Raw genomic sequence first — 23749 nt, forward strand, 5'->3', positions numbered from 1 at the left:
TGGCTGGGTGGAGGAAGTGCAGGATCTAATCCATAGGATCCCAGACTGGTTTGGGGTGGAAGGGACCTTAAATCTCTTCCAGTTCCAACCCCTGCCACGAGCAGGAACACCTTCCACTTGAGCAGGTTGCTCCAAGCCCCTGTGTCCAACCTGGCCTTGAGCACTGCCAGGGATGGGGCAGCCACAGCTTCTCTGGGCACCCTGTGCCAGCGTCTCAGCACCCTCACAGGGAAGAGCTTCTGCCTAAGAGCTCATCTCAGTCTCCCCTCTGGCAGGTTCAAGCCATTCCCCTTGGCCTGTCCCTACAGGCCCTTGTCCAAAGCCCCTCTCCAGGTTTCCTGTAGCCCCTTTAGGCACTGGAGCTGCTCTAAGGTCTCCCCTTAAGGAGCCTTCTCTTCTCCAGGCTGCCCCAGCCCAGCTCTCTCAGCCTGGCTCCAGAGCAGAGCTGCTCCAGCCCTTGCAGCGTCTCCATGGCCTCCTCTGGACTCACTCCAACAGCTCCACATCCCTCTTGTGCTGTTGCCTTAGAGCTGGATGCAGACTCCAAGAGAATGCCGTTCAAGAGAGCAGGATTGTGTTTATTCATTAACTTACCCTCTCTACCCTTTGGCTGCTGTGGTCGTAACATCCCTGCATGAGTGTTCCTGCTCCTGTGCTGCTGGCTGGTGGGAAGCAGAGGTGTTTGGCTCTCCCCATACCGCCTGTCCTTCACTGCAGTCACCTTCTGCAGGAGGGTGGCTGTGACAAAAATAAGCTAATCTCTGAGCTGTGATGGGACTCCTCTGCTGTCTCTAACAAAGCTGGCCTCTGTCTGCCTCTCCTCAGACACGTGTCCTGGATTTTGTGCTCCATATACCAGTGTTGCTGTCATCGCTGTTGCTGGGAAAGCATCAGGCCTGGGAGCTGGAGGTGGTGGAACGGGCCAGAAGCCATCCCCTGATGCTGGTTTAGCCTGTGTGGAGTTGTCCCGTTTCTCCCCCATAGGAAACGCTGGGGTCCTGGATCACTTGATGCCTTGTGAAGTTCTTCCTTCAAGTTCAGGTGCTGAAGCTGGTCTAAGAAAGACCCATGATCAGCTACACTGAAGCTGACCAGGCTGTGTTGGCCACCAAGTTTTCACGGCAGTGATGCCTCAAAGCAGCAGTCTGATAGATGAGCGTAAATAATCCTGCATATCTTTACGGGCTTGGAAATGAGAGGGTGGGAGAAACACCCCTCTGCAAGCTGACAGTACAGTCTCTTATGAAATCCTCTGCAGAGTTGGCATCCGTCTGGAGAATGACAGGGAAAACTTGGAGGCATATGGGCAGGATTATTGAAAAGAGTAGGTGCGGCTGCTTGGGAAGGAAAACTTGAGTGGTCAGAGCAGCTGGGGTAGAGAGGGAGAGGAGGAAACAAACAGTTGCAGGCAGTACTTCATGTATGAAACCTTTGCGTGCATTGCCGCAGGCTTAAAGTTGACCAGCTTCAAAAGGCAAATGGTGACTGCCAGAGTCCACAGGCAGGCAAGACTCCGAAGTCAGCCCTACACTGCCAATTGGATGTGGATATGCTGTTTTGTGGTAACTCCAAGCGCATCTGCTTCCAAACCTGATCCATCTCAAATTTGGTTGAGCTGCTCCTTCTACTGTATGGCAGCGTTGCTAGTTTTGTGACTGCTTGTGCAACATCAGAAGGAAGGGGTTTAGAATCGTAGAAGGGTTTGGGTTGGAAGGGACCCTAAAGCTCATCCAGTTCCAACCACTGCCAAGGGCAGGGGCACCTTCCACTGGAGCAGGTTGCTCCAAGCCCCTGTGTCCAACCTGGCCTTGAACACTGCCAGGAATGATGCATTTACCACTTCTTTGGGCAACCTGTTCCAGTGCCTCAGCACCCTCACAGTAAAGAACTTCTTCCTTATATCTAACCTGAACTTCCCTATGTCTAACCTGAAAAGGAGTTTCATTAATGTAATGAACAAAAGTGAGTTTAATTTCTTAAGGATAGCAGAACAATTGGAAGATCTCTTATATTTTTTTTAGTGTGGATCCCTTAACTATCTCAAAAACTCAAAGCAAACCCCTAAAAACCTGGTTTTCTTTTGGCTTGAAAACTATACTTTGAATTACTTTATTGCTAAGAGCTATGAAAGAGTTATATCTCCTTGTGGCAAGAGAAGAACAATGTGTAATGCTGTAATGCACAGTCTGAGGTTGTTTTCTTTAATAAACATTGAAGACAGTCTGCCTTTAACAAATAGCTAGAAGAGCCTTGAAAGCAATCTGTCGCCTCAGGCAGGTCTTCTTCCACACCAGCTCTTCTCAACTTGTTTGATGACTTAATTATCTTAGATAACTCTTGTAAAGATCCTAACAGCTCTGCAAATCTCTGCTTTCCTAACTCATCAAAGTAGTGTGGACAGAGTTGGAAACAGGCAGCACATGGCTGTTTAGTGCTAGGAAGCAAATCAGCAGCTGCTGGGAGTTGCATCTCCAGCTTGAAAATAAGGAGGATTACACCAGGGACCAGACATCTTAAGGTAAGAAGTCCAGTGCCTTGTGCATGACTTAGTTTTTGGCTATGTTGAAGAGTAGGAAAATGCTTGTATCCCCCACAACAGACAGACATCATTGCCTGGGGACCTGGCTGCCTCAATGTTCTGGTTAGACTGCCAGGCTCCAGTTTGCAATGCTATTAAGAGGAGATGTGTTCATGGTGAAGCCAGTAAGCGAGCCAGCTGGATGGGGAAACTTCATTATCCTCTCCAAGTGCAGTCTTTAGGTGTTGGTGCCTGCCAGGATTAACAGTCTGAGAGAACGTTCCTCCTACAAAGGAAAGGAGAGAGCACAGAGTTTTAAGGAAGCAACATTAGTGCTCTCCTTACTCGAATACTCACCCCTTTTCTTAGATACTATTAAAAGATATGGTAGTCTTTGGGTTACACCTCTTCTGTGACAGCAAACTGGCATATCAGCTGTAGCAGAACTGCTCTGAAATGAGCAAGGCTTGTTGACTAAACTTGCTGTCCCTAACCAAAGGTGAAAATCTGCTAACAGAGAGGCTTCACTTGCTTATAGGTTGGTAATGATGCATCTGTCATATAGTGCATCTGTGCTGGAACAGAACCAGCTCATAGCCAATGGCTGCATTGGAATGGGAATGCTGTGATTTGATACCTTGTGTAAGTATGGACCAAAAACCATTACAGGAGCCTTCCCTGGCTATTTTGAAAGACCTGCTTTTGAGTGCTGCTTTATGGCCTCCGACCTGAGGAGTTAATTGAATAGAAGAGACTGAGATGGTGCTAACCCGAGTGTGCGGTAGGAGCTCGCTAGGTGCAATATATATCAGTATATCGTGGAATTTTTAAGAGCTCATCTGGCTGAGACTGTTTCTTGTGCTGCTTGCCCATCTCAGTAGCACCTTGCTAGGTGTGGTGCAGCAATGGGCTTAGCACAGCTTCTAGCTATGGTGCCCCTTGAAACCACAGCACTGTTTTCTTCAGCCACAGAGTTCAGACTTGTGCTCTCTTGTGATAGTTGGAGGGTGACCATTGCTTGGTAGGAAGACTAGAATGCCCATGTACCAGTTTAGCTCCAGAGTTAACCTAAATATTTAATAGGATTAAGCAAAAGCCTTTGATTGAAACAAAAGAGCATACTAGGCTCTAGTGACCCTCGGTACACCCAGATTGGCCCAGGGAACCCTGCTGACCTTGCTCTCTGCTGGGACTGGCTCCTCCCAAGCCACACTGGTGACCCCAGCCTAGCATTGCTCTTCCTTTGGCTGATGCTTCTTAAATCAGCATGGTCTATTTTGAGCAAGGAACTTGCTAGAGCAAATTTTAAGGAACCTAAAAGATCTCCAGTGCCTCTGCAGGAAACCTAACTGAGCACAGGGGAGGAAGGAGAGGCAGCAAAGCTGACCTCTGAGATGTTCTCCCACCAGTCCTCATGTGTTACTTGGTTGTGCTGTTTCCCCAGGAGGAGGCTCACTGCACTACTGCACTAGTGGAGAGGGTCTGTGGGACTGTTTTCTAGCATCTGAACTCTTTGCTGTCAGACAAGTGGGAATGGAAGTAGCTTGCAATAATAGAGATCCATTTACTCCCTGGGTCTTACAGCATGAAGACCTCATATCCATTCCTGATAAGCTGCCTAATTTGCAGTGTTGAGGGCAACCTTGTCATCTCTTCTCATGCTTTACATAGGCTTCAGCCATGGTAGTCAAGGAGAGTTAACTTCTGATATAGTAAAATACCTTCTCTCTGTGGTGAAGACCTGCACTGAAGGTGGTCTCTTGCCCTCTTTGTATTGTGTGCTAGTCACCCCATGGATATGTGTAGTTTGTGTGGCTGGTACCAACAAACTAAAACCAGCATCCTGTCTTATCGGTGCTCCCACACTGCCTCCAACTTGTGGGGTTGGCTTTGGAAACTGGGACTTGTTGAAATCCTGCCTGTCTTGATCTTGCAGCAGGATTGGTTGTATGTAACTGTGGAGTTGACTCGCTGGTCCTCATGTGTCTTCAAAGCATCAGGTGCCAAGTTGCATTCAGGAAGCTTGATTTAGTGCTGCCTTTCAATTTGACCCCTTGGCCTTGCTCTTTATTGTCCCTTCAGTTGCTTAGGAGTCATGAGGAGATGAGATTATCTGGGGAAGGGAGCTGGCCTTGTGAGTTCCTTCCTCAGATATGTGCATCCCTTTTCTCTGCTGGGAAGTAGTAGTTAGAGGTGATGCTTTGGGTTGATACTATTAATGCAAAGTCTGTATAAATGGTGATGGAACTACCAGTGTATTTGTGATTACGTGTCTTCTGTAACTGCCTATAGTCCTCTGTCACTCTCCAGGAGGTCTTGGCAGCAGTGGCTGTATTTGTAGTGATGGTGATGTCCTGTTTTGCTGCTCTGAGAAGGCAGCTCAGGTAGTCTATGGAGCACATGCATGCTGGGTATCTGCTCTGAGCTCTGCCAGATGATCCAGAGCTCTGCACAGGGTAAGGGTGTTGCTCTGAAGTTGCCTGGATGACCTGTCACTAACATAACCGATTTCCTGTTTACTTTCCCCTTAGGTCTTATAAGTGAAAGAAGATGGGGTCTGGCTGCCTGAAAGTCACCAAGTACTTCCTCTTCCTCTTCAATCTCCTCTTCCTTGTAAGTATCATGGGCATCTTTCTCCTCAGTCTCCTCTTCCTTGTAAGTATCATGGGCATCTTTCTCCTCAGTCTCCTCTTCCTTGTAAGTATCATGGGCATCTTCCTCTTCAGTCTCCTCTTCCTTGTAAGTATCATGGGCATCTTCCTCTTCAATCTCCTCTTCCTCGTAAGTATCATGGGTATCTGCAGAGTAGAAAGGAAGGCCTGTACTAAAGTAAGCTGGAAAGCTGTTTGTTTCTGGATGTTGGCCCAGTGTGTTCATTAAATAAAATGGTCAGTTTTGGAAGGAAGGAGGGAATCCCTGAAGCTGCAGGTCATCAGAGCTGCTGTGTGACTCCCAGGTATGTTCTGCTCCCAGTACCCACTTGCTGTCTCCAATCCACATAGCTCCTTTCCTGTGGTAGGGAGGAATGGGAAGGGAAAACAGGAGCTATGGGTCTGTTCTGGAAGGACAGTGCTTGTAACTACTTTCTCTGCCACATCTGGAGCAGCAGCTGAGCTGCCCCTGAGCAACAAAGTACAAAACCTGCCAAGTAATGGCATTGCCCTCCTAAATAGGCCAGGCAGGCTGCAAAGAACAACTCTAATTTTGTTTGAGTCCCAGCGGCTGGTTTTGGTTTTTAACAAGATGAATTAGTCCAAGTCCCCTGTTTGAAATAGAATTGGGAAATGGGGAACACTGGGGGAGGTTTGCCTGGGGAAATGAAGCAGCCCACTGGGTACAGTTACTTTCAAGTGTAAGGCTTAGCAAAAGGTAAGCTCTTCTTTGGATCAGAGTGGGCCTGGGAGTGCCACACACCCCCTTGCATGCATCCTTTTGTGAAGCTTGGATATTGTGTGCCATGGGGATGCTGTTGGTGCTGCCCTCCTGCAGTGGCATGGTGTAGTGGGAAGCATAAGGTTTCAGCCTTCCACATGCTGGCAAGAAAAGGGCCTGTCTGATGTTATTCTTTGCGGAGCATGTAAGGGGAAGGAAGGGCTGGGCAGGGAGGGAAATGGAGCATGGTAAGGTGAACACTGCTTTCTGGTCTCTGTCGCTGCAGAGAGCTTTACTCTTGCTTCCTTCATGGCTGCTCTGTGCTGCTGCACATGGGTTTGAGCCTGAAGCACATCTGGATCTGATTTCCCTTGGCTTGCCCTGCTGGATCTTTCCTCTCCGCTTCTTGCTTCCATCCTAAGAGTAGTTAGCCTGGTCTAAGGGCTGAAAGTCAGGGATGCTGAAAGCATCCATGGGGAAGGCTCTTGGTAGGAAAGGGAGAGGAGAAGTTTTTCAAGTGCCACTAGATCTTTTGGAATGCGATTTGGTTCACTTTAAGGGTAGGAAAAATCTAGCTGGGTCCAGGCATTTCTTCCTAGCAGTGCAGGACTCCTCTGAATGCATTAGCATCCAGGCTATCTCTTCTTTTGAAGAGGTGATACTTTTAAAGCAGCATATAACGTAACTTAAGGTGCAGCTTAACTTAAGGTGCAGCTTAACTTAAGGTGCAGCTTAAGTGCAACTTAAGGTGCAGCTTAAGGTGCAATTTAACGTGCAACTTAACGTGCAACTTAACGTGCAACTTAAATGCAGCTCTGCTTCTCAGGAGACACTGGTTAAGGCAGTATTTGGGTTTTGCTGAAGCCCAGTGCCCGGCCACTGTCTAATCTTCCTTTATCCTTGAGCCTGGGTCCAGGCACTGAATCCCTCTGTGGGTCCTGGGGAGGCTTGAGCACTCCTGTCTGGATTGGAAGCGATGGGAAGCAGCTCTTCTTTGTTTTGTGCACACCCGGCTCCAAACCAACTCCTCTGGTGTAGCAGCCAGCCCCTCTCCCTCTTGGGGAAGGCTCATCTGATGCACTGAGCTGGTCCTGTAGAGTTAAGAGTTTTAAGGTGGGGTGTGAGGCGGTCTGTGCTGACCAAAGGGAGAAGCTGCTTTCATGAGCTCTTTGCTAAGCCCACTGTGCAGCGCAGCCACTGTTGAGTTGCTGCGAGCTCCCAACACAGGCAGGTTTTATATATCTCATCCTGGTTTCCTGGAGCTGCTGAGTTTTGGTGAGGAGAGTGCATGCACAAATGTGAACATTAATGCTGGTGATGGAGCTCCACGTCTGCTCTGAACCTTGAGCTGAGCCTCTGTGATCACATCCTGTGCTGCCCTTGCTGTCTGAAGTGCCTTCTCCAGCCCTGCTTGGAGCTGATGAATTAAGCCTTTAGTCACATGCTAGGGACTCTTTTAGAGTTCAGTCAGTCATTGAAATAGCACTTCCACAGCGCGAGGCCTGTGAGGAGGTCCCTTGCTGTAGCTGAAGTAGTTCAGGGACTTTGTGGTATTTTGCAGGCATGAAGGCTCACTTCAGGGAAGGGTTTGACCTGCTTTGATCAAAGTTATATGGACTGCTTGCCTACTTGCTGCAAAAGGTAGCAAAACCATAAGCTTGGAGTATGAGCTTAGTTTCTCTAATTAAAACTTAACACATCTCTACCTTCTTGGGTAGCAGACACAGGCCATAGCAGATGCTTCTCCTTAAAGGGAAAACAGTTCTGTGAGACAAGTTCAACAGTCTCTGGAAGCTATTTGTTTAGAATATATAACTGTCTGTCCTACTTCTAACCCTTCTGTAAATGGAACAGAAGGCTGCTACCTAAAACAAAGCCTGGAGTTTAAGAGCCTTTCCCTGTGCCCGGCTCAATGTTGCCTCATGCAGTCTGAGTGGGAAGGGAAGGATGGCTGGGGACTCCAGAAAGGTATCAGCTGCATCACAGCTTAGCTCATCCGTGCTCTTCTTCACTGGGCTCTGCTTTGGCAAACTGTTGGCACTGCCTTGAGGGAGCTGCATCCTTCTGGCTTGGCTGTGGAATAGGATCCTGCTGAAATCAGGGATGAAATCTCCATCCCAAGGGTTCAGGGGAAACATCCTTCCCCTACTGTGGGAGTTTAAAGCAGTGGAGCAGAGGAATTAAGCCCTATGGAAGGCGAATATGATTTCTTCTGTGGGGGTTCTGAAGCCAAGCCAGTGGCAGAAGCAGCCTCACCATGCTATGCAAGCTTCTGAAGATGCTGAGCAGAGATGCTGTCCTGCTAGGAGTTAAATACACTGTGGTTAATAGCACTGCATTTTCTCCCTGCCTTCCCCTTTTACTTTTTTCCACAGCAGCTGCTGGCAAACACACAAGTTGTGGACTAGAGCAAAGATCAGAGTGAAAACAGGCCTCGGATAATCTGAGCACCTCATAACAAAGAACTTCCCAGGAACTCAGCTCAGCAGCTGTGCTGTGTTTTGTCAGCAACAGCAAAACTTAGGTGACGTTTCAGGGTCAGCGAGCCAAGAGGGATGTCACACACAGCCCGGTTTGTGTCTTTGCTAAGACAAATATTTTAGTAAGACTATAGTTAAAGTGTGAGGCTGCCTCAAAACTGTCAGTTCAGCAGTTCTTGGCAATACCAAGCTTGAGAGGGATTTTATAGGCACCACATCTGTTGCATGTGCAAGGGGCCTTTCTAGTCTGATCAGCGGATTGGGCAAGGGGAATCTTGTTACTGCCATCTTACATCATCATCGTCATCATCATCATCATCATTATTATTATTATGTTTTTCTGCGATACAAAGGCTACATCTTTTCTGCAGCAGAATCAGTCATCTTCAACCATCTTCCTAGATGAGGAACTTGCTTGGTGACTTTCTACTCCTGTCCCCAGAGCTATCTACATGTTCTGTCTTCTGCCAAGCTAGGAAAGCTTGGAAGCTGCTTATTTCAGACTGTTGCTTTATCTTTGCTCAGAAAAGCTTCTTTGTATGAGGAGCTGAAGCATAGTGTAAACTTTCAAGATGTGGAGCCAGTGTGTGTCCATACAGCCCTCTCTGCCAGCTGTATTCGGGTGGTGGTTTGGCTTTTCCTTTGGCTCCCAAATATCCCAACATTCTCTAGTGAAGCATAGAGTTGCAGTCTCTTTTTCAGCCCTGTTGGTTTATTCAGTATTTCACTTTATCCTGTCTTGAAATCCTGCTGATGTAAGAGCTGCTGCTTGCAGTTCACATCCTCTGAAAGCATCTCACGTGCATTCCTTGTCCTTCCCTTGTTTCTTCAGTGCCTGTTTTAGGTCTTTGCATGAGAAGTGATTTCCAGCTTTTGCTGCTGCTTGTTGGCTGAACAGTACAAGTTTCAGCTCCTTATCAAACCTGCAGATTTAAAGGCTTCTCAGCTTAGTTACATTATTATGGGTGTAATGGTGCTCTCATCCTAATTTGGGAGTCAGGATCATCTACTTGCAAACACCTCACAGTGTAGTGTAAGGCATGGTGATACCTAGAAGCTAAAACAGAGCACACTTCCCCTCTATTGCCCCTTCAAAATAATATGGGAAAAACTGTATGTCTTTTGCCTTCTCAATTCAGTGTCTGGAATCAGCTGAATCCTCACAGGGACATACTGCTCTATTAATCCTTGCCCTGGATAAGGCTATGGTGAGCAAGGCTGAGGCCATGGCTGATGTTTCATAATGCTTGACTCTCTTGGTGGCAAGATGTGTTGACTAGGGGGCCTGGGGTATTGTGCTATAAAGTAGTGACCAAACCAAACTGCCTAATCTTGGCTTTGGAAGGGGAAAAGCACTCAAGGGAATCTGCATGCAAAGTGAATGCTGCTGGTTTATTGCATTTGTGGGTTGCAGCTATACTGTTAAAACAGAGCCTGACAAGAGAGATTTCCTTCCTGGGAAGGTTCCAGCTGCCAGATATCTAATCCTTTGGCAGCTGGCTTGAAGCCTGGTCCCATAGGGTCAGGGATTTCTGTCTTCCAAAAACATCTTTAAAATCAGATGCTAGATGTGTTTGTCCTTCCTTGGTTCTTCACAGCAGCATTATGCTTACCTTCTGCTTCTGAAAACAAGGTTCTAGCAGCAGGGAGGCCCTTCCTCAGGCAGTTTCAAACAGTTATCCAGTACAGCATCATGTACTACTGCAGCATGGTGTGAAGGGCTGCCAAGCAGCACCTGGGGCTCCTGTGCAGTTGGCTGAGGTGATCTTCCTGGAGTCATGCTAATCCTGTTTACTCTGGGAGGATAGCATGGAGAAGATGGGATGGGAACAGCAAAGGAATGGTTGCGTTCACTCTGGAAGTATGGAGAATGGCAACTGCTGCGTCTTCTTTGTCTAAAATAATAAGTCAGTTAATGTGTTTTGTTCTTACTCTTTCAGATCCTGGGTGCTGTGATCCTGGGTTTTGGGATATGGATTCTGGCCGACAAAACCAGTTTCATTGCAGTTCTACGTAAGACCATCTTTCTTCATCTTATCTAGTTCCAACCCCCCTGCCATGGACAGGGACACCTCTCACTAAACCATCCAACACAAGGCTTCATCCAACCTGGCCTTGAACACCGCCAGGGATGGAGCACTCACAACCTCTCTGGGCAACCGATTCCAGTGTCTCACCACCCTAACAGGAAAGAATTTCCTCCTTATATCCAATCTAAACTTCCCCTGTTTAAGTTTTAACCCATTACCCCTTTGTCCTGTCACTACAGTCCCTGACAAAGAGTCCCTCCCCAGCATCCCTATAGGCATGGCAGGGGGGTTGGAACTAGATGGTCTTGAGGTCCTTTCCAACCCTAACCATTCTATGATTCTATGATTCTATTTCTCCTTCTGAATTGACTCTGGTCCGGGGCTGTGCTTGACCATGGTGTAATCTAGGGACAGCAATACTTCTATGCACAGTCTGTGACCTGAGCAGTAGCATGGTGTATAGCACAGTGGGACCCTATCAGGGAAAGGGGGAAAGAGAACAACCCTGGAGACACAGCATTCCTCCTGGTCTTGTGGATTTCAACACCAGGGTCAGACTGAGACCATTGCCTCTTCACCCAACAATCCAAATCCATCATGTTAAACATAAGGGCTAGTATTTCATCCTGTCTTCACCGCATGCTCTGTGTTTCCACAACAGCTTTCTTATTACCATCACATGCAATGCCTTAATGTAGTTTCTCTGAGTCCCCCGTGCTCCCACTGCTTTCTGTAATGATCTGTTTCAATTTGACAATTTCAAATGCCAAAGAAAGTAAGTACCTGGTTTTATTGATGCTTAATATACATTGAAAGTAGACAGTATGTTTGTCCCTAAGCAGGAGAGGATGTAGATCGGGGCGGGGGGGGGATGGGGTGGGGGGTGTGTGTGTGAAAGATATGGGTCTTTTCTGCTCTGACTTCTAAAACATACTTGATTTATACACGCTTCATGAGGCTTAGCCTGGCCATCAGAAGTGGTTTGTGTTGCTGCAGGTGCAAGGTGCTAGCTTGCTTCCTTCCTCTAAGTCAGCCAAGAGCATCGACTTGAGTCTTAACAGAAAGTCTGCTTTCTGCAACAACCCAAAAAACCTGAGCTGGCTTACCAGAGCCTGGGCTTTGCAGAGCTGGAAGTGGAGCTTAATCACCAAATGAGCAGCTCAGCTTCATCCTTCACAAGCTCTGCTTCCTTCGGCTTTGTTCTAGAGGGGATATCAAACAACTGCTCTGCTTGGCTGGTCTGGTTACTTGGTGCAACTACCTCCAGCATTGCTGACTCTGGCACCAGTGTCAGATGCTGCAGGAGGGCTGCTTGCACACTGCAGTAATGGCATTCATTGCCCTGTTCCCAGCTCCACTGTAAAGGGTTTTATCCCCCAAATCCTGCTGAACACTCCAGCCTGGCTTTGGAAGGTGCTGGGTAGAAACAACACTCCCACTAATGCCATACACACAGATATTACTGCTGTTTGTTGTGCTGTAGCATCTGGCTTGCTCCTGCAATACTAGAAGGGCAAGAAGCACAACAAAGGGTGTTGATTAATAAAGTGGGGGCATGATTCTAATATAGGCAGCCAAAAAGGAGGCTTGGCTTGTCAGGGCTTGGCTATTTGCAGCACTCCTCACAGTCTGAGGCATGTTTAGTACCAGTGGGCCAGAGCTGTTTCCCTAGGCTGATGAGTGTTACTATCACTTGTGGAAGTAAGAAGTCCCTCAGCTTGGCCCTGCTTGTTCCCATTTTACCCAGAATCTCTGCTAAGGGAGCATTGAAGGATTTAGCTTCCTTCCTGGAGATTTCCAGTATCAGCTGTTTCTCCCTGCCCCCTTGCTTCCTTTCCCAGGCCTTGCCCCTCTTTCCCTCTGCTTTAGTAACCCAGGCACCAGGGAGGGAGCTCAGCGCAGCAGGGCACTCCAGCCCTGCCAAAGGAGCCTGTTGTACTTGCTTGGCCGCCTGCCCAGCACAGGGGAAAACATGGAGCAACAGCAAACAGAGCAGGAGTCATCCTGCCAGCAGAGCTTTTTCTTGCAAGACAAGATGTATTGGAGACGTATTGAGAAGAGGAGCAATGGCTCTGGTCCCTCTGCCACTTCTCTGAAGTTTTTTTGAGTGGGAAATGCCTTTTTCTCTTTCCTAAGTTGACTGAACAATTCCTTGCTAGCATTTTGGAGGTGCTGGCATACTTGTATGGTGGCTAAGCAGATTTTAGGAGAGGGAATAGTGTAGTCTGGTGAAGGCCACTCCTGCAAGGCTGCTACTTCAGTAAAGGCTTTGCAGTATCAGCACCTAGCCTGCACAGCAAGAGTCCCAAGTTGAGGAAGCAGGAGCAGGATCCTGGTTTCTGTGATGTGTGTCCAACCAGGGAGAGCCTGGCCTGGAAATGAACCAAGGCTGAAGTGTCCAAAGTGACCTGTGTGGCAAACAGCTCTGGTTCATTGTTTCTGGTAACTGATCTTTTTCTTCTGTTCAGTGTGTTCTAGGGAAACAGTTTGGTGCCTGGTGACTTGCACCAGGTATTACAAAGGAAGGGAGGAATGTGTTAGGTGGGAGAGCATTAGTCTGGATTCAGTTACTCTCTTTTAACCTATTTCAGGAGCTCAGAGGAAGCTTGCCTTCTGGGACTTCTGTCCAGGAAACTAAATGCTGAGCTCTAGGAACATTGTTTTCATTAATCACTGGACACCCAGAATTCCCGTACACTGCTCAGCTTGCAGGTTTAAGAATGTCTCTTAATGATAAATGAGGTTTCTGGTTACTATTTCTAGCCAGTGTCTCCTCAACTTGCATGCTGTAATGCTTGCTCCTACCAATCCTATCCTGCAAGAAACAGTCCTGTGACCAACCCAAATGTAAAAGCTTGTTTCTTTTGTTGCTTGCAGACTAAATGTTGGAGGGAGAGGACTGGCAGCACCAGCGCATTTGAAATAATAGTACCTACACTTGGTTGGAAACCTCTCTTGGGTGTTCAAGAGCACATTTATTGCAGACACAATAGCAGGATATGTAAAAGCAGCTAATTTTGGCATCATACCTGTTTTGATGCTAGAGGAATAGCCTCTATTTGCAGGTGGTCGTACACAAGTGCTGCAAGAGCCTTCAATGAGTGCCTGGCCACAAGACATTCAACACTGACTTGTCAAGTAACCTGTCACATCACCGATGCTCAACACTAGCTGTAGCTCTTGCTACATAGAGTTTGTGTGCTGACTGCAAGTGGATAAGTGAAACCAGAATGGCTGAAACAAGGACTAGTGCATTAAAGCAAAAAGCCAAACCAAAAAGAGGTTTTATGACTTGAAAAAACACTTCCCTGATGGGTAGCAAAAGGAATTGAAGCAAATAGGCAGTAGCTGTGGAATAGAACATGCTTTATCTTCCTCTCACTCAGAGTGCGTTCATGAGGGATTTAAAAATCCAGTCAGCATTAACTTTATCCAAACAAGGTTCATTTGTTTGGAATAACCTTGCGTCTCCCAGGCTCTGAGACTGAGATAATGGAGACCTGCAGTTGGCTTTGAAAGTCTTTCTTCATCAAAAGACACCCAGAAGCAGCTTTGTGTCTCCATGTCCAACATGCCTCTTTGCAGTCCCTTGGTAGAAGATGACAGACTACTACAAGTAGATAAAGAGGCAGTTCTCTATACAGTGATAGCAGATGTAGTTTTTATTCAGTAGCTAATGTTGTTCCCTCTCTTGGCCTCTACAGAGATGTCGTCTCCCTCCCTGAAGATCGGTGCATACATCCTCATTGGTGTTGGGGCTCTCACCATGCTGATGGGCTTCCTGGGCTGTCTTGGAGCAGTCAATGAAATCCGATGTCTCTTGGGTCTGGTGAGAGAATTCATGCTATGTTTTAGAGCCAACCTTTAATACCTGCAAACTCTCTGTTAGATTGCAGCTGGGGCTCAGGTGTCCTGGGGATGGTACCTGTGCTAGGTCAACTTAGATCTAGGTCTTAGTTTGCACACAGTAAATTCTCCAGCGGTCAACAGGCTGCAGCAGAGGTTTCTCAGATATTATTGATGGTTAGCTAAAACTCTGTGAAATGAGAGGGGATGTCACTGACACTTTGTGTGTCTTGGCTTGAGGATTGCCAGCTGAGGAGGTGACCCTGTACCTCATCTCATCATCCATCCATCCCCAGCTTCCCAGTTTGCATTGTGCTTTCAGTGGTGCAAGGAACAAGTATCAAGGGCAGTGAGAGAGAAGAGTGACAGTGTCCTGCTGTGCTGCAAAGTTCAGCTTGTATGGAAAGTGCAGGAGTCAAGAGAGACTTCACAGAATCACAGTATGGTTTGGGTTGGAAGGCACCTTAAAGCTCATCCAGTTCCAACCCCTGCCACAGGCAGGGACCCCTTCCACTAGAGCAGGTTGCTCCAAGCCCCTGTGTCCAACCTAGCTTGAACACTGCCAGGGATGAGGCAGCCACAGCTTCTCTGGACACCAACGCTGGCCCAGCACCTCAGCACACTCACAAGGAAGAATTTCTTCCTAAGATCTAATATAAATCTCCATCTTTCAGCTGAAAGCCATTTTCCCTTGACTAGGAATGTCATGTATGTTACGGCCTTTCTTCACATGGTTCATCTGTAGGACTTTTTCTGTCTATGGTGGATGGGATGACACTAGCTTCATATACCTCAGTGTGCTACTTGACTCCTGCTTATTCAGAGTATATATGTAGAGGAAACCAGGTATGGCCACATTGTGTGTCCTGATATTAGGAACATCTAATGTAATGGTAGTAGCCACCACTGTTTAACCTCAGATTATCAAGCTTTCCTTAAAATCCTTTTATTCCTTAAAATTTTCCTTAAAATTCCTTAAATTTAGATCCTTAAATTAAATAGCATTTTAAAAAGACAGTATAATAATAAATGGGTTCATAAAATTTACTTTTCTTGGTCTGGTGGCTTTGGGGCAGGCAGGATCCAACTGACTGAGGCCAGAGTGGTCTAGGAATGGGGCTGGAGGTGGGAGAGGGAGTATGGCACATGCAGAAGGTGCTTGTAAACCCTCTCCCTCCTGAAGTCTTCCTGTTGGCCTGATGAGAGAAATGCTGAAGTGCACTGGCCTGATGTAGACGCTTGTATTTAAGCCCTTTACTGGGGAGAGCACTGCTGATAGCAGAGCTTCTCTATTGACAAAGGTGTTGGCTCAATGTTGTGACTTCTCTTGTGTATGAAATCTTACTAAAACTGTTATGTACAGACCTTTCTAAAGGCTGATAGTGGTCATCTGTTTTTGTTTCCAGTACTTCACCTGCCTGATGATAATCCTCATAACTCAGGTTGCTGCTGGACTGGTCATCTACTTCCAGAAGGAAACAGTAAGTATTTCTTATTGTGCATGTTTTCCTCGGTCTTGGCTTGGGGGCACAGGAGACACTTGGAAATTCTTTCTTCTAAACTGGGCTATACCATTAGCAGGCATAGAATCACAGAATGGTGAGGGTTAGAAAGGATCTTAAGATCATCTAGTTCTAATAACTGGAGTCTCCTTACTTCTACTGCAGCCTAGCAGCTTTGCCGTACAGTTCTGTATCTCCCAGCCTCAGTAGTGCTACTTTCTCAAGGATTATGAAGCTCTGTCTGGTATGCAGACTTTATTTTTGGGTAGTGGAAACAGTAAAAAGAAATTCCTGAAAGGCTTTTGACCACACCTCCTCTTGATCCTGCTGTAGACTAGTGTTTAGGCATGTAGTAGCAGTGATTACTACTGTGTTGCCATCACTGGTGCCTTGAGCGGTTACCAGCCCGAGTGATTGCTTTTGATTGGCCTCCCTTCTTGTATCATCTTGTTCCATCCTTTCAGTCCTCCTGTCTCTGTATTAAAAGCTCTCCTTGGAAGAGCTGCCCTCTTTCCCCAAGAGCAAACCCAAGTATCTGACAGTTCCTGTACTACAGTTTGAGCTTGAAGCCAAGTGGTTTAACATTTTGAAGTGGATCTCTTTGTCAGGATTGCAGTTGCACAGTGTATGCTTCCAGAGCTCCAATAGGCTTTGTAGCATAAAGGGAATAACCTTTGAGCTACTCAAGTGCATTGCAACAGCCTTTCCTTGGCTATAGGTTTTCTGGCTAGGCAGTGCCCAGTCAGGCCTCCAGCTGTTTGACAGCTAAACTGGGAGCAAGTTATGACTGTGGGGTCCCTGTTGGCTTCTGTCCTGATGTGCCCATTGCTGTACCAGTTGTGGATAACCCTGTCCTCTGCCACATAGCTGTGTATCTATACCACTGCACTGCTGTGCTTGCTTCCTAAGCCAACCCTCCTGCTAGGTGATTGTACAAAGCAAGTGGTTGAGGAAGTTATGGATGAGGAGTGGGTGAAGGTCTGCCCCGATGTAGCTGATTATGAGTTTTGTACAAGGGGCTGTGTTGCCTGTGAGCAGTTGTTGGCTCTGTTCCTTGGCAATGTGAGCATAGCTTGCTCTCTGGGCTGGCTGGAGCTGCAGGCGAAACTCAGACATTGGCTAGCTGGTGTGTAAAGTTAGAGCGTTAAATGAGCTGCTGATTCTCAACACATAGCTCTGACTAATGCAGAGGAGGACGTGTGGGGACGGGCATTCCCCTGCAGTGGGGAAAAGTGACTATTGCAGACCATGAAATTCCGTGCCTCTGTTGGTATTTCTCTTCCAGCTGTCACTGCTCTAGAAAACTCCAGCTTTTGAGCTGTAGTTCTTCATTTGAACTTCAAACCAGGGAGAGAATGAAAGTGCTAGTGGGGGGTTTCTGTACAGCCCTTGGAGCTGGTGTGGCTGAGGTCATCGTTTGTATGGATCCACCAGAATGATGGGGGAAGATGGGTTTTGAACAGATGCTCAGTGAACAAAACTCATGGAAAAGCGCTTCTAGAGCCCTTCTATTTCAGAGATCCTCCTGAGTCCCTGCCTAGAGCACTAAGAAAAGCTGTTTCAGGAAGGTCTTGGCTGAAACCATACACTGCTCGGTGGCTGCGCTTCAGTGATGCTATGCATGTCGCTCTGCTTGACTTGATGTACGTCATCCCAGTACAGCAAAAAGCAAACTGTAAACTGCTCAAGATCCAGGTCCTGGATATCTATTGTGTTCTTTGTGTTTATTTCTTTTTAACGTCAGGAACTTGGTTAGATATAAAACAAGGAATAACAAGAGTGGAGGAAAGGATCATGGATCCAGAATATAGCAGGGTGATACTCATTCCTAGACTCCTTGTAACCAAAGTATTACTGCACTGCAGTAGACAGGATTATTGTTGTACTCCTCTCTACATGCCCTTTTCCTGCTTGGTTGCTACAGATTCACCTGATGGTTTTTTTTTGTTGTTGGAACATTTATTCCTTTTCATTGCCAAAATCCCCACCCCTACATATGAAAGCATGCTGAAATAGAGTTAATGTAACTGTAAAAGGCTGAGACTCTGACAGGAAGGCTGCTGCTTTGCCTGCCCCATGGGCATTGCTGCAGGAATGCCCCTTCAGACTGGAATTGCCCGGTACTACAGGGAGGATGTTGATGCAACACCCATTTCCCTACATCTGTTGGCAACTGAAACTCTGGGGTGGGGTTTTTTAGTGACAACAAAAATAGTAATGTCACAAATGGCTCTGTGCTTTGTGAGCTGAATGTTGATACTTAGCTACATCGAGTGGATCATAAGCCCTTATGCCTATGAGAGCCCTGGGCAAGGTCTCCCTTCAGAGTTCCCTGCAGCTTGGCTCTAAATGCCTTGACTAAAGCAGAGCAGTGGCCTTTTGGGAATTACCCTACTTGGTAGCTATTGTTTGAAGCAAACAGGCCCCCTGTGATTGTGTGAGTTGACTTGTCTGGGGCTCTGTGCATTAGTTTCAGAATCCAAAGTGACTGGGGGGATGAGAGCCCTCTCGTGTGTTTTTGAGCTTATTTAGATGTGCAGGCTAGATCTTAGTGAATGCTGGAGGAATGATGTAGCTTGAGTCCCAGACAGAGTGCATGATAGACAACTGGTGGTGTCTGATAGTGGAAGAAGCCTGCACAATTCATTCTGTGAGCAAGACTGGAACCAAAGTCCTGTGCTCTTGCCTCTGGTGTTCAGCTTTGCCCAGCTCCCTCTTCAGTAAGCCTGTGTGAAGGGAAGTCTGACAGCCTTGCTGCTGGCAGTGGTCTGTGGCTTTGGTGCCTTGGCTTTGAATGTCCCTGCTTTGGGGTGCTGGGGTCCTGCCTTCTGACACCAGGCTAGAGCTGGGAAGCAGCAGAAAGCAAGGGTAGCGATCGTGCTCCACACAGCACTGAGTCCTGCCAGGCCTTAAATGGGTGAAGATAGGGTACTGAAAGCTTGCCCAAGTGTTCTTTCTAGCTCATTGCTCTTTCAGTGACCAGCTGCAGGTCCCTGTGTTTCCCCTTTAGGCTGCTCTGCCAGGTAAGCCTGTGAATAAGCTGCCTGTGTGTGTGCTCTGCAGAGCTGGGCTATTGTTTTCACAACATTCCTCCTTTCTCCAGTTACTTCCTGAAACACCTAAGAAAGCCTGAGTTTAACTGGAATGCCTCACCCTTTGAAAGCAGAGTTGTTTGAAGACTTCTTGCTCATTCTTGTGTAAGAGTAGAGGAAGAGCAGGCATACCACTTCCTATGCAGCTGTGGTTGAGCGCATCTAATTCAGACCCTGTCTCTCTGCTTCTGGTGGGGTCCTGGTATGGAGAACAGAGGCACTGCCTGGATTCATGCAGAAGTGACACTAGCCTCCCTAACAGCTAAGGGGCTAGGTGGGCCCAGGGTAGAACAACAAGCCCAGCTCCCCTTGCCCCCCTCTACATGTGGAGCAGCAGTGTAAGGATGGGAACTCAGAGGTTCAGTAACTGATAAGGCTTATGGTAGCAGCCAAGGCCAATCTCATTAGTGAGAACCAGGTCAGGTTGCCTTGGTTCACAGGGAAGGAAAAGGGGAAGCGAAGTAATTAAAAGGGGAAGAGCTAGACATCATGAGAAGAAAGATCATGCAGCTCCCATCTGTCTGGCCTGACATAGCTGATCCCAGTGACCTGAGCTGCAGGTTTCCTCGGAAGAAGAGTTGCTGATACAAAGAAGCTTCTCTTAACAGTAGTCGCTGCTTCCTCTTGCTGGGTGTCTCTGGGTTTGCCATGGTCATTTGCAATGCTTAACAGAAGCAGGACAGGGAAAAACTGTTTCCACTGACCTGAAATATGCTGTAGCACCATAGACACAAAGGTAATACATGGGATGGGAGCATGCTAGTGCTCAGGGTGATGTAACTGTCCCATCCCTGAAGCAGTCTAATGATGCTTCTCTCCAACCTCTTGTGAGCTGGGTCTGACTTTAGTAGTAGCAGCTATCCTTGTGTACAGACTGGCTGAGAAGAGTTTCGGAGGGAGGTGGGAGGAAGAAGGTGAAGGAGTCTGCTGGGTGGTGGCTTGTACCTCTCTTCGGATTGTGTGGTGTGAATACAGTAAAGAATGGGTGTGAAGGGATGATTTGATACACCTGAGCTTTGGGAGGAGACTCAGTTTAGGCAGTTGTAGTACTTCCTGTCTTGGTACAGAAGCAGCAGTTGTAGCAGTATGGGGAGAGGCAGATCAATGCCTTGTGAAATGGGGAAGTTTCCATCAGCTGTGTGTCAAAACCCAGCTGCAGACAGGAGCACAGTGATTCAGACCTTCCCTGCGTGGTGGAGAAGAACTGCAGTGATTGAGATCCTGCGACAGAGTCTCCCTTGCAGTGCAAGGTTAGAAATAACATTACCTGTGAGTACTTAAGGCAGTGTTGCCCTTCAGCTTGAACTTAGCTTTCACCTCTGTCTCACCTGGGACTGGCAGCAGTTCTTCAGCCTCTGTCTTACCAGGATAACCATACCAAGATCTGTTTCCTTATTGCTCGTCGGGTTTGAAACTCTTTTCTGTGCCTGGATAAGGATTTGCTGGGAAATACTGGTTCTTTGGCTGTTGTGTTGCATAGCAAAGCTGCTGTCTTGCTCTCCCTTCATGACAGAGGCTGTATATACCACCTTATCTGTTACTTTTTGCAGTCTCCTGGTGTCAAATCACAACATGCAGTTAGCTTTAATGTATTTTTAGTGACCAAAGCTACATTATATATACCCTAAGCCCCAAAGAAAGGCTACAGGAATTGACTAGCTCTCCTGCCTATTTTCCTTGCCAGCTGAAAGAAGAGTTGTCTCGCATAGTTCGAAGTCTGATTGAAAAATACGACCCTTTGAATGATGATGAGAGGAACCTGCAAGATGCATGGGACTATGTGCAAACCCAGGTGAGTCTTGGGGGTCAGCAAGAGACAGATAATTCTCTTTGTCAGTATATGCTTTTAAAACTATACTGAGGACAGGAAACAGGTATTGCAAGAGGCAATACCATAGCGCATTGATGTGGCTGACCTACAAAGTTGCCTGTGAGGGTTGGTGCCTGCAGACTAGATAGCTGTCTTGTTTGCTATTGCAAGGTAAGACCCCAAAACATTCCTACATGCTGGCTGTTAGGACTAGCTAGTATTGACTGCATAGCCTAATATATCTGGCTTATCAGATGGCACCCCAACACTTCTCTTTGTCTGCAGGGCCTTCAGAATAGTAGCCTGTGTGAAAGCCACAGTGCATACTTACTGCCAGGCAAGTCAGCAGCACTTCCTGCCTTACTGCTTGGTGCATATCACTTACTTATTGTGATGGCTCTTCTGCAAGTGTCAGTGTTCTTGGGAGCCATCCAACTGCCTATGGTTTCTGTTTTAGCATCAGGGTCAGCAATTGAGCAGCCAGGTCAGTGTTCAGGCACACTAGAGTCATCATAGCTGTTGACTGCCAAACCACAAGCTTGAGAGCTGGCTGTTGTGCTTAAATACATGCCCAGCATGGGACTGATGTGTAGTAAGTACAAGTAAGAGAGTTTTGCTTATCTGTTCTTCAGTCTGCAAAACACTGACCTGCAGTTTCTCCTCCTTGGATGGGAAATGATTTATTTATGCTTTATTGGTATAGTTGCATCTATCACTGTAGTTGCTAGTGAACCCAAGAGAAGCCTAAGTCTACTGTGAACTATCATGCTTGAGCCTTTCATTTATGTGGGAACAGAAGAAGGAGGTTTTGTAGAGGTGGAGAAGTCAAGTGTTAGGAGCTTAGTTCCTCTCATACACTGGAGTCAGCATTTGAAAGGGGGTGGTTGTTCAGAGAACAGCTTGCAGTTAGAAGTCTAAACCTCTGTGAGGCAGAGGAAGCTCCTTCTAGAGGCTGGGTCTTCAACTCATGTTTAGAAACCAAGTGCTCATTCTGGTGTGGGTGTTCAGCTGTTTGTACATCCGCTCTCATGTCTCTTACGTCAGACTGAAACATTATTCTTCCTGCTGAGCAGAGAGGGATTTTCCCCTAAACTTCCACCTCAAGTTTAATAATCTTCTGCTCTGTTCCACCTTGCAAGCACTAGGATCCATGCTTAAGAACACAGACTCACAGACTGGTTTGGGGTGGAAGGGACCTTAAAGCTCATCCAGTTCCAACCCCCTGCCATGGGCAGGGACACTTTCCACTAGAGCAGGTTGCTCCAAGCCCCTGTGTCCAACCTGGCCTTGAACACTGCCAGGGATGGGGCAGCCACAGCTTCTCTGGGCACCCTGTGCCAGCGCCTCAGAACCCTCACAGGGAAGAGCTTCTGCCTAAGAGCTCATCTCAGTCTCTCCTCTGTCTGGTTTAACCCATTCCCTTTGTCCTGTCACTCCATGCTCTTGTAAAAAGCCCCTCTCCAAATTACTTGTGGCCCCTTCTAGGTATTGGAAGGCTGCCACTAGGTCCCCGGAGCTTTCTCTTTTCGAGGCTGAACAAGCCCAACTCCCAGAACTGTCGTTGCTGGACTTCCCAATGTGCTTTCCCCTCCAGCAACTGCAGTTTTATCACGTGGCTGTACAGGAATGTAAATGTTTCTTCGGATGGAAAATTCCCCTGGTCCCATCTTCCAGCCAGCCCCAGCTGCAGCCGTGTGGATGTAAACTCCTTGGGGCTCGGTGGCATGTTGACGCCATCGTGCGGTGGCTGTTGGTGTCCCCCCGGGGGTCACAGCTCACATCAGTGGTACCTTGAATTGGGAACCAGAACATGAAAATTCACCACTTAGTGTTTGATCAAAAGATGTGTGTTAGTGAAAGAAAAATCAAGTGTTGCCATTTAAACCTCTGGAAGTGGCATCGCAAGTGGAAGATGACTAAGTGGTAATTACAGAGTCATGGAATCAACCGGGTTGGAAATGACCTTCATGGTCATCCAGTCCAACCATTCCCTAGCACTGCCAAGGCCACCACTAATCCATGTCACTGAGGGCCTTGTCTCCACAGTGTGTGAACACTTGCAGGGACAGTGACTGCAGCCCTGTCCTGGGCAGCCTGTTCCAATGCCTGAGCACCCTCTGGGGCAGGAATTGTTCCTCAGCTCCATCTAAACCTGCCCTGGTGCAGCTTGAGGCCGTTTCCTCTTGCCCCATCCCTTGCTCCTTGGGAGCAGAGACCAGCCCCCTCCTGGCTCCATCCTTTTGAAGTGTCTTTGAATATATGTGACGTCAGCACGCTTGTCTCTTGCCTGCCTTGTGTCACCCTCACCATGCAATCTGCTGACAGTGAACTGGAGGGACTGAAAAATGCCTCTCAAACATATCACACAGGACAACTGCCCTCCTCCAGCCGACCCACCAGCAATGTCTGTTGTTCACTTTTACCTCTCTTCAACATTATCACCTGGAAATAAGATGAGGTTTGCTAGTATTTAGTCTGCAAAAGATTGCACTCTGTGGAATTGATGTCAAGCTGTATGGCCTGCTAAACTCTGACTATTTATGCCTCATGCAGTAAGGCTTGGAAAGGATTCATATTCTAGCATGACTGGTGTGCTAGAACTCTATGGATGGCCCATGTTTATTCTAGTTTACTAAGCTCAAAGGCTGCTAGAATCATAGAATCATAGAATAGTTAGGGTTGGAAAGGACCTCAAGATCATCTAGTTCCAAGCCCCCTGCCATGGGCAGGGACACCTCACACTAAACCATGTCACCCAAGGCTTCATCCAACCTGGCCTTGAACACTGCCAGGGATGGAGCACTCACAGCCTCCATGGGCAACCCATTCCAGTGCCTCACCACCCTAACAGGAAAGAATTTCCTCCTTATATCCAATCTAAACTTCCCCTGTTTAAGTTTTAACCCGTTACCCCTTGTCCTGTCACTACAGTCCCTGACGAAGAGTCCCACCCCAGCATCCCTATAGGCCCCCTTCAGGTACTGGAAGGCTGCTCTGAGGTCTCCACGCAGCCTTCTCTTCTCCAGGCTGAACAGCCCCAACTTCCTCAGCCTGTCTTCATATGGGAGGTACTCCAGTCCCCTGATCATCCTCGTGGCC

General features: G+C 47.5%; 1 protein-coding gene across 4 annotated transcripts in view; it reads left to right on the forward strand.

Annotated features, from left to right (window-relative positions):
* The window catches only part of CD82 (CD82 molecule), a 42322-nt gene that overhangs the window by 14355 nt on the left and 4218 nt on the right, over positions 1 to 23749 (forward strand). For 3 of the 4 annotated variants that reach the window (XM_065683469.1, XM_065683470.1, XM_065683471.1), the window contains 5 exons: positions 5050 to 5131; positions 10311 to 10383; positions 14105 to 14229; positions 15653 to 15727; positions 20525 to 20632. In XM_065683469.1, the coding sequence (XP_065539541.1) occupies positions 5069 to 5131; positions 10311 to 10383; positions 14105 to 14229; positions 15653 to 15727; positions 20525 to 20632 (444 nt within the window). In that variant the 5' untranslated portion in view covers positions 5050 to 5068. Of the gene's footprint in view, positions 1 to 1019; positions 1042 to 5049; positions 5132 to 10310; positions 10384 to 14104; positions 14230 to 15652; positions 15728 to 20524; positions 20633 to 23749 lie in introns of those variants that run through there. The other variant, XM_065683473.1, reaches the window with a different exon arrangement.

Source organism: Lathamus discolor, chromosome 6 (genome assembly GCF_037157495.1).
Source record: "Lathamus discolor isolate bLatDis1 chromosome 6, bLatDis1.hap1, whole genome shotgun sequence".
NCBI lineage: Eukaryota > Metazoa > Chordata > Aves > Psittaciformes > Psittacidae > Lathamus > Lathamus discolor.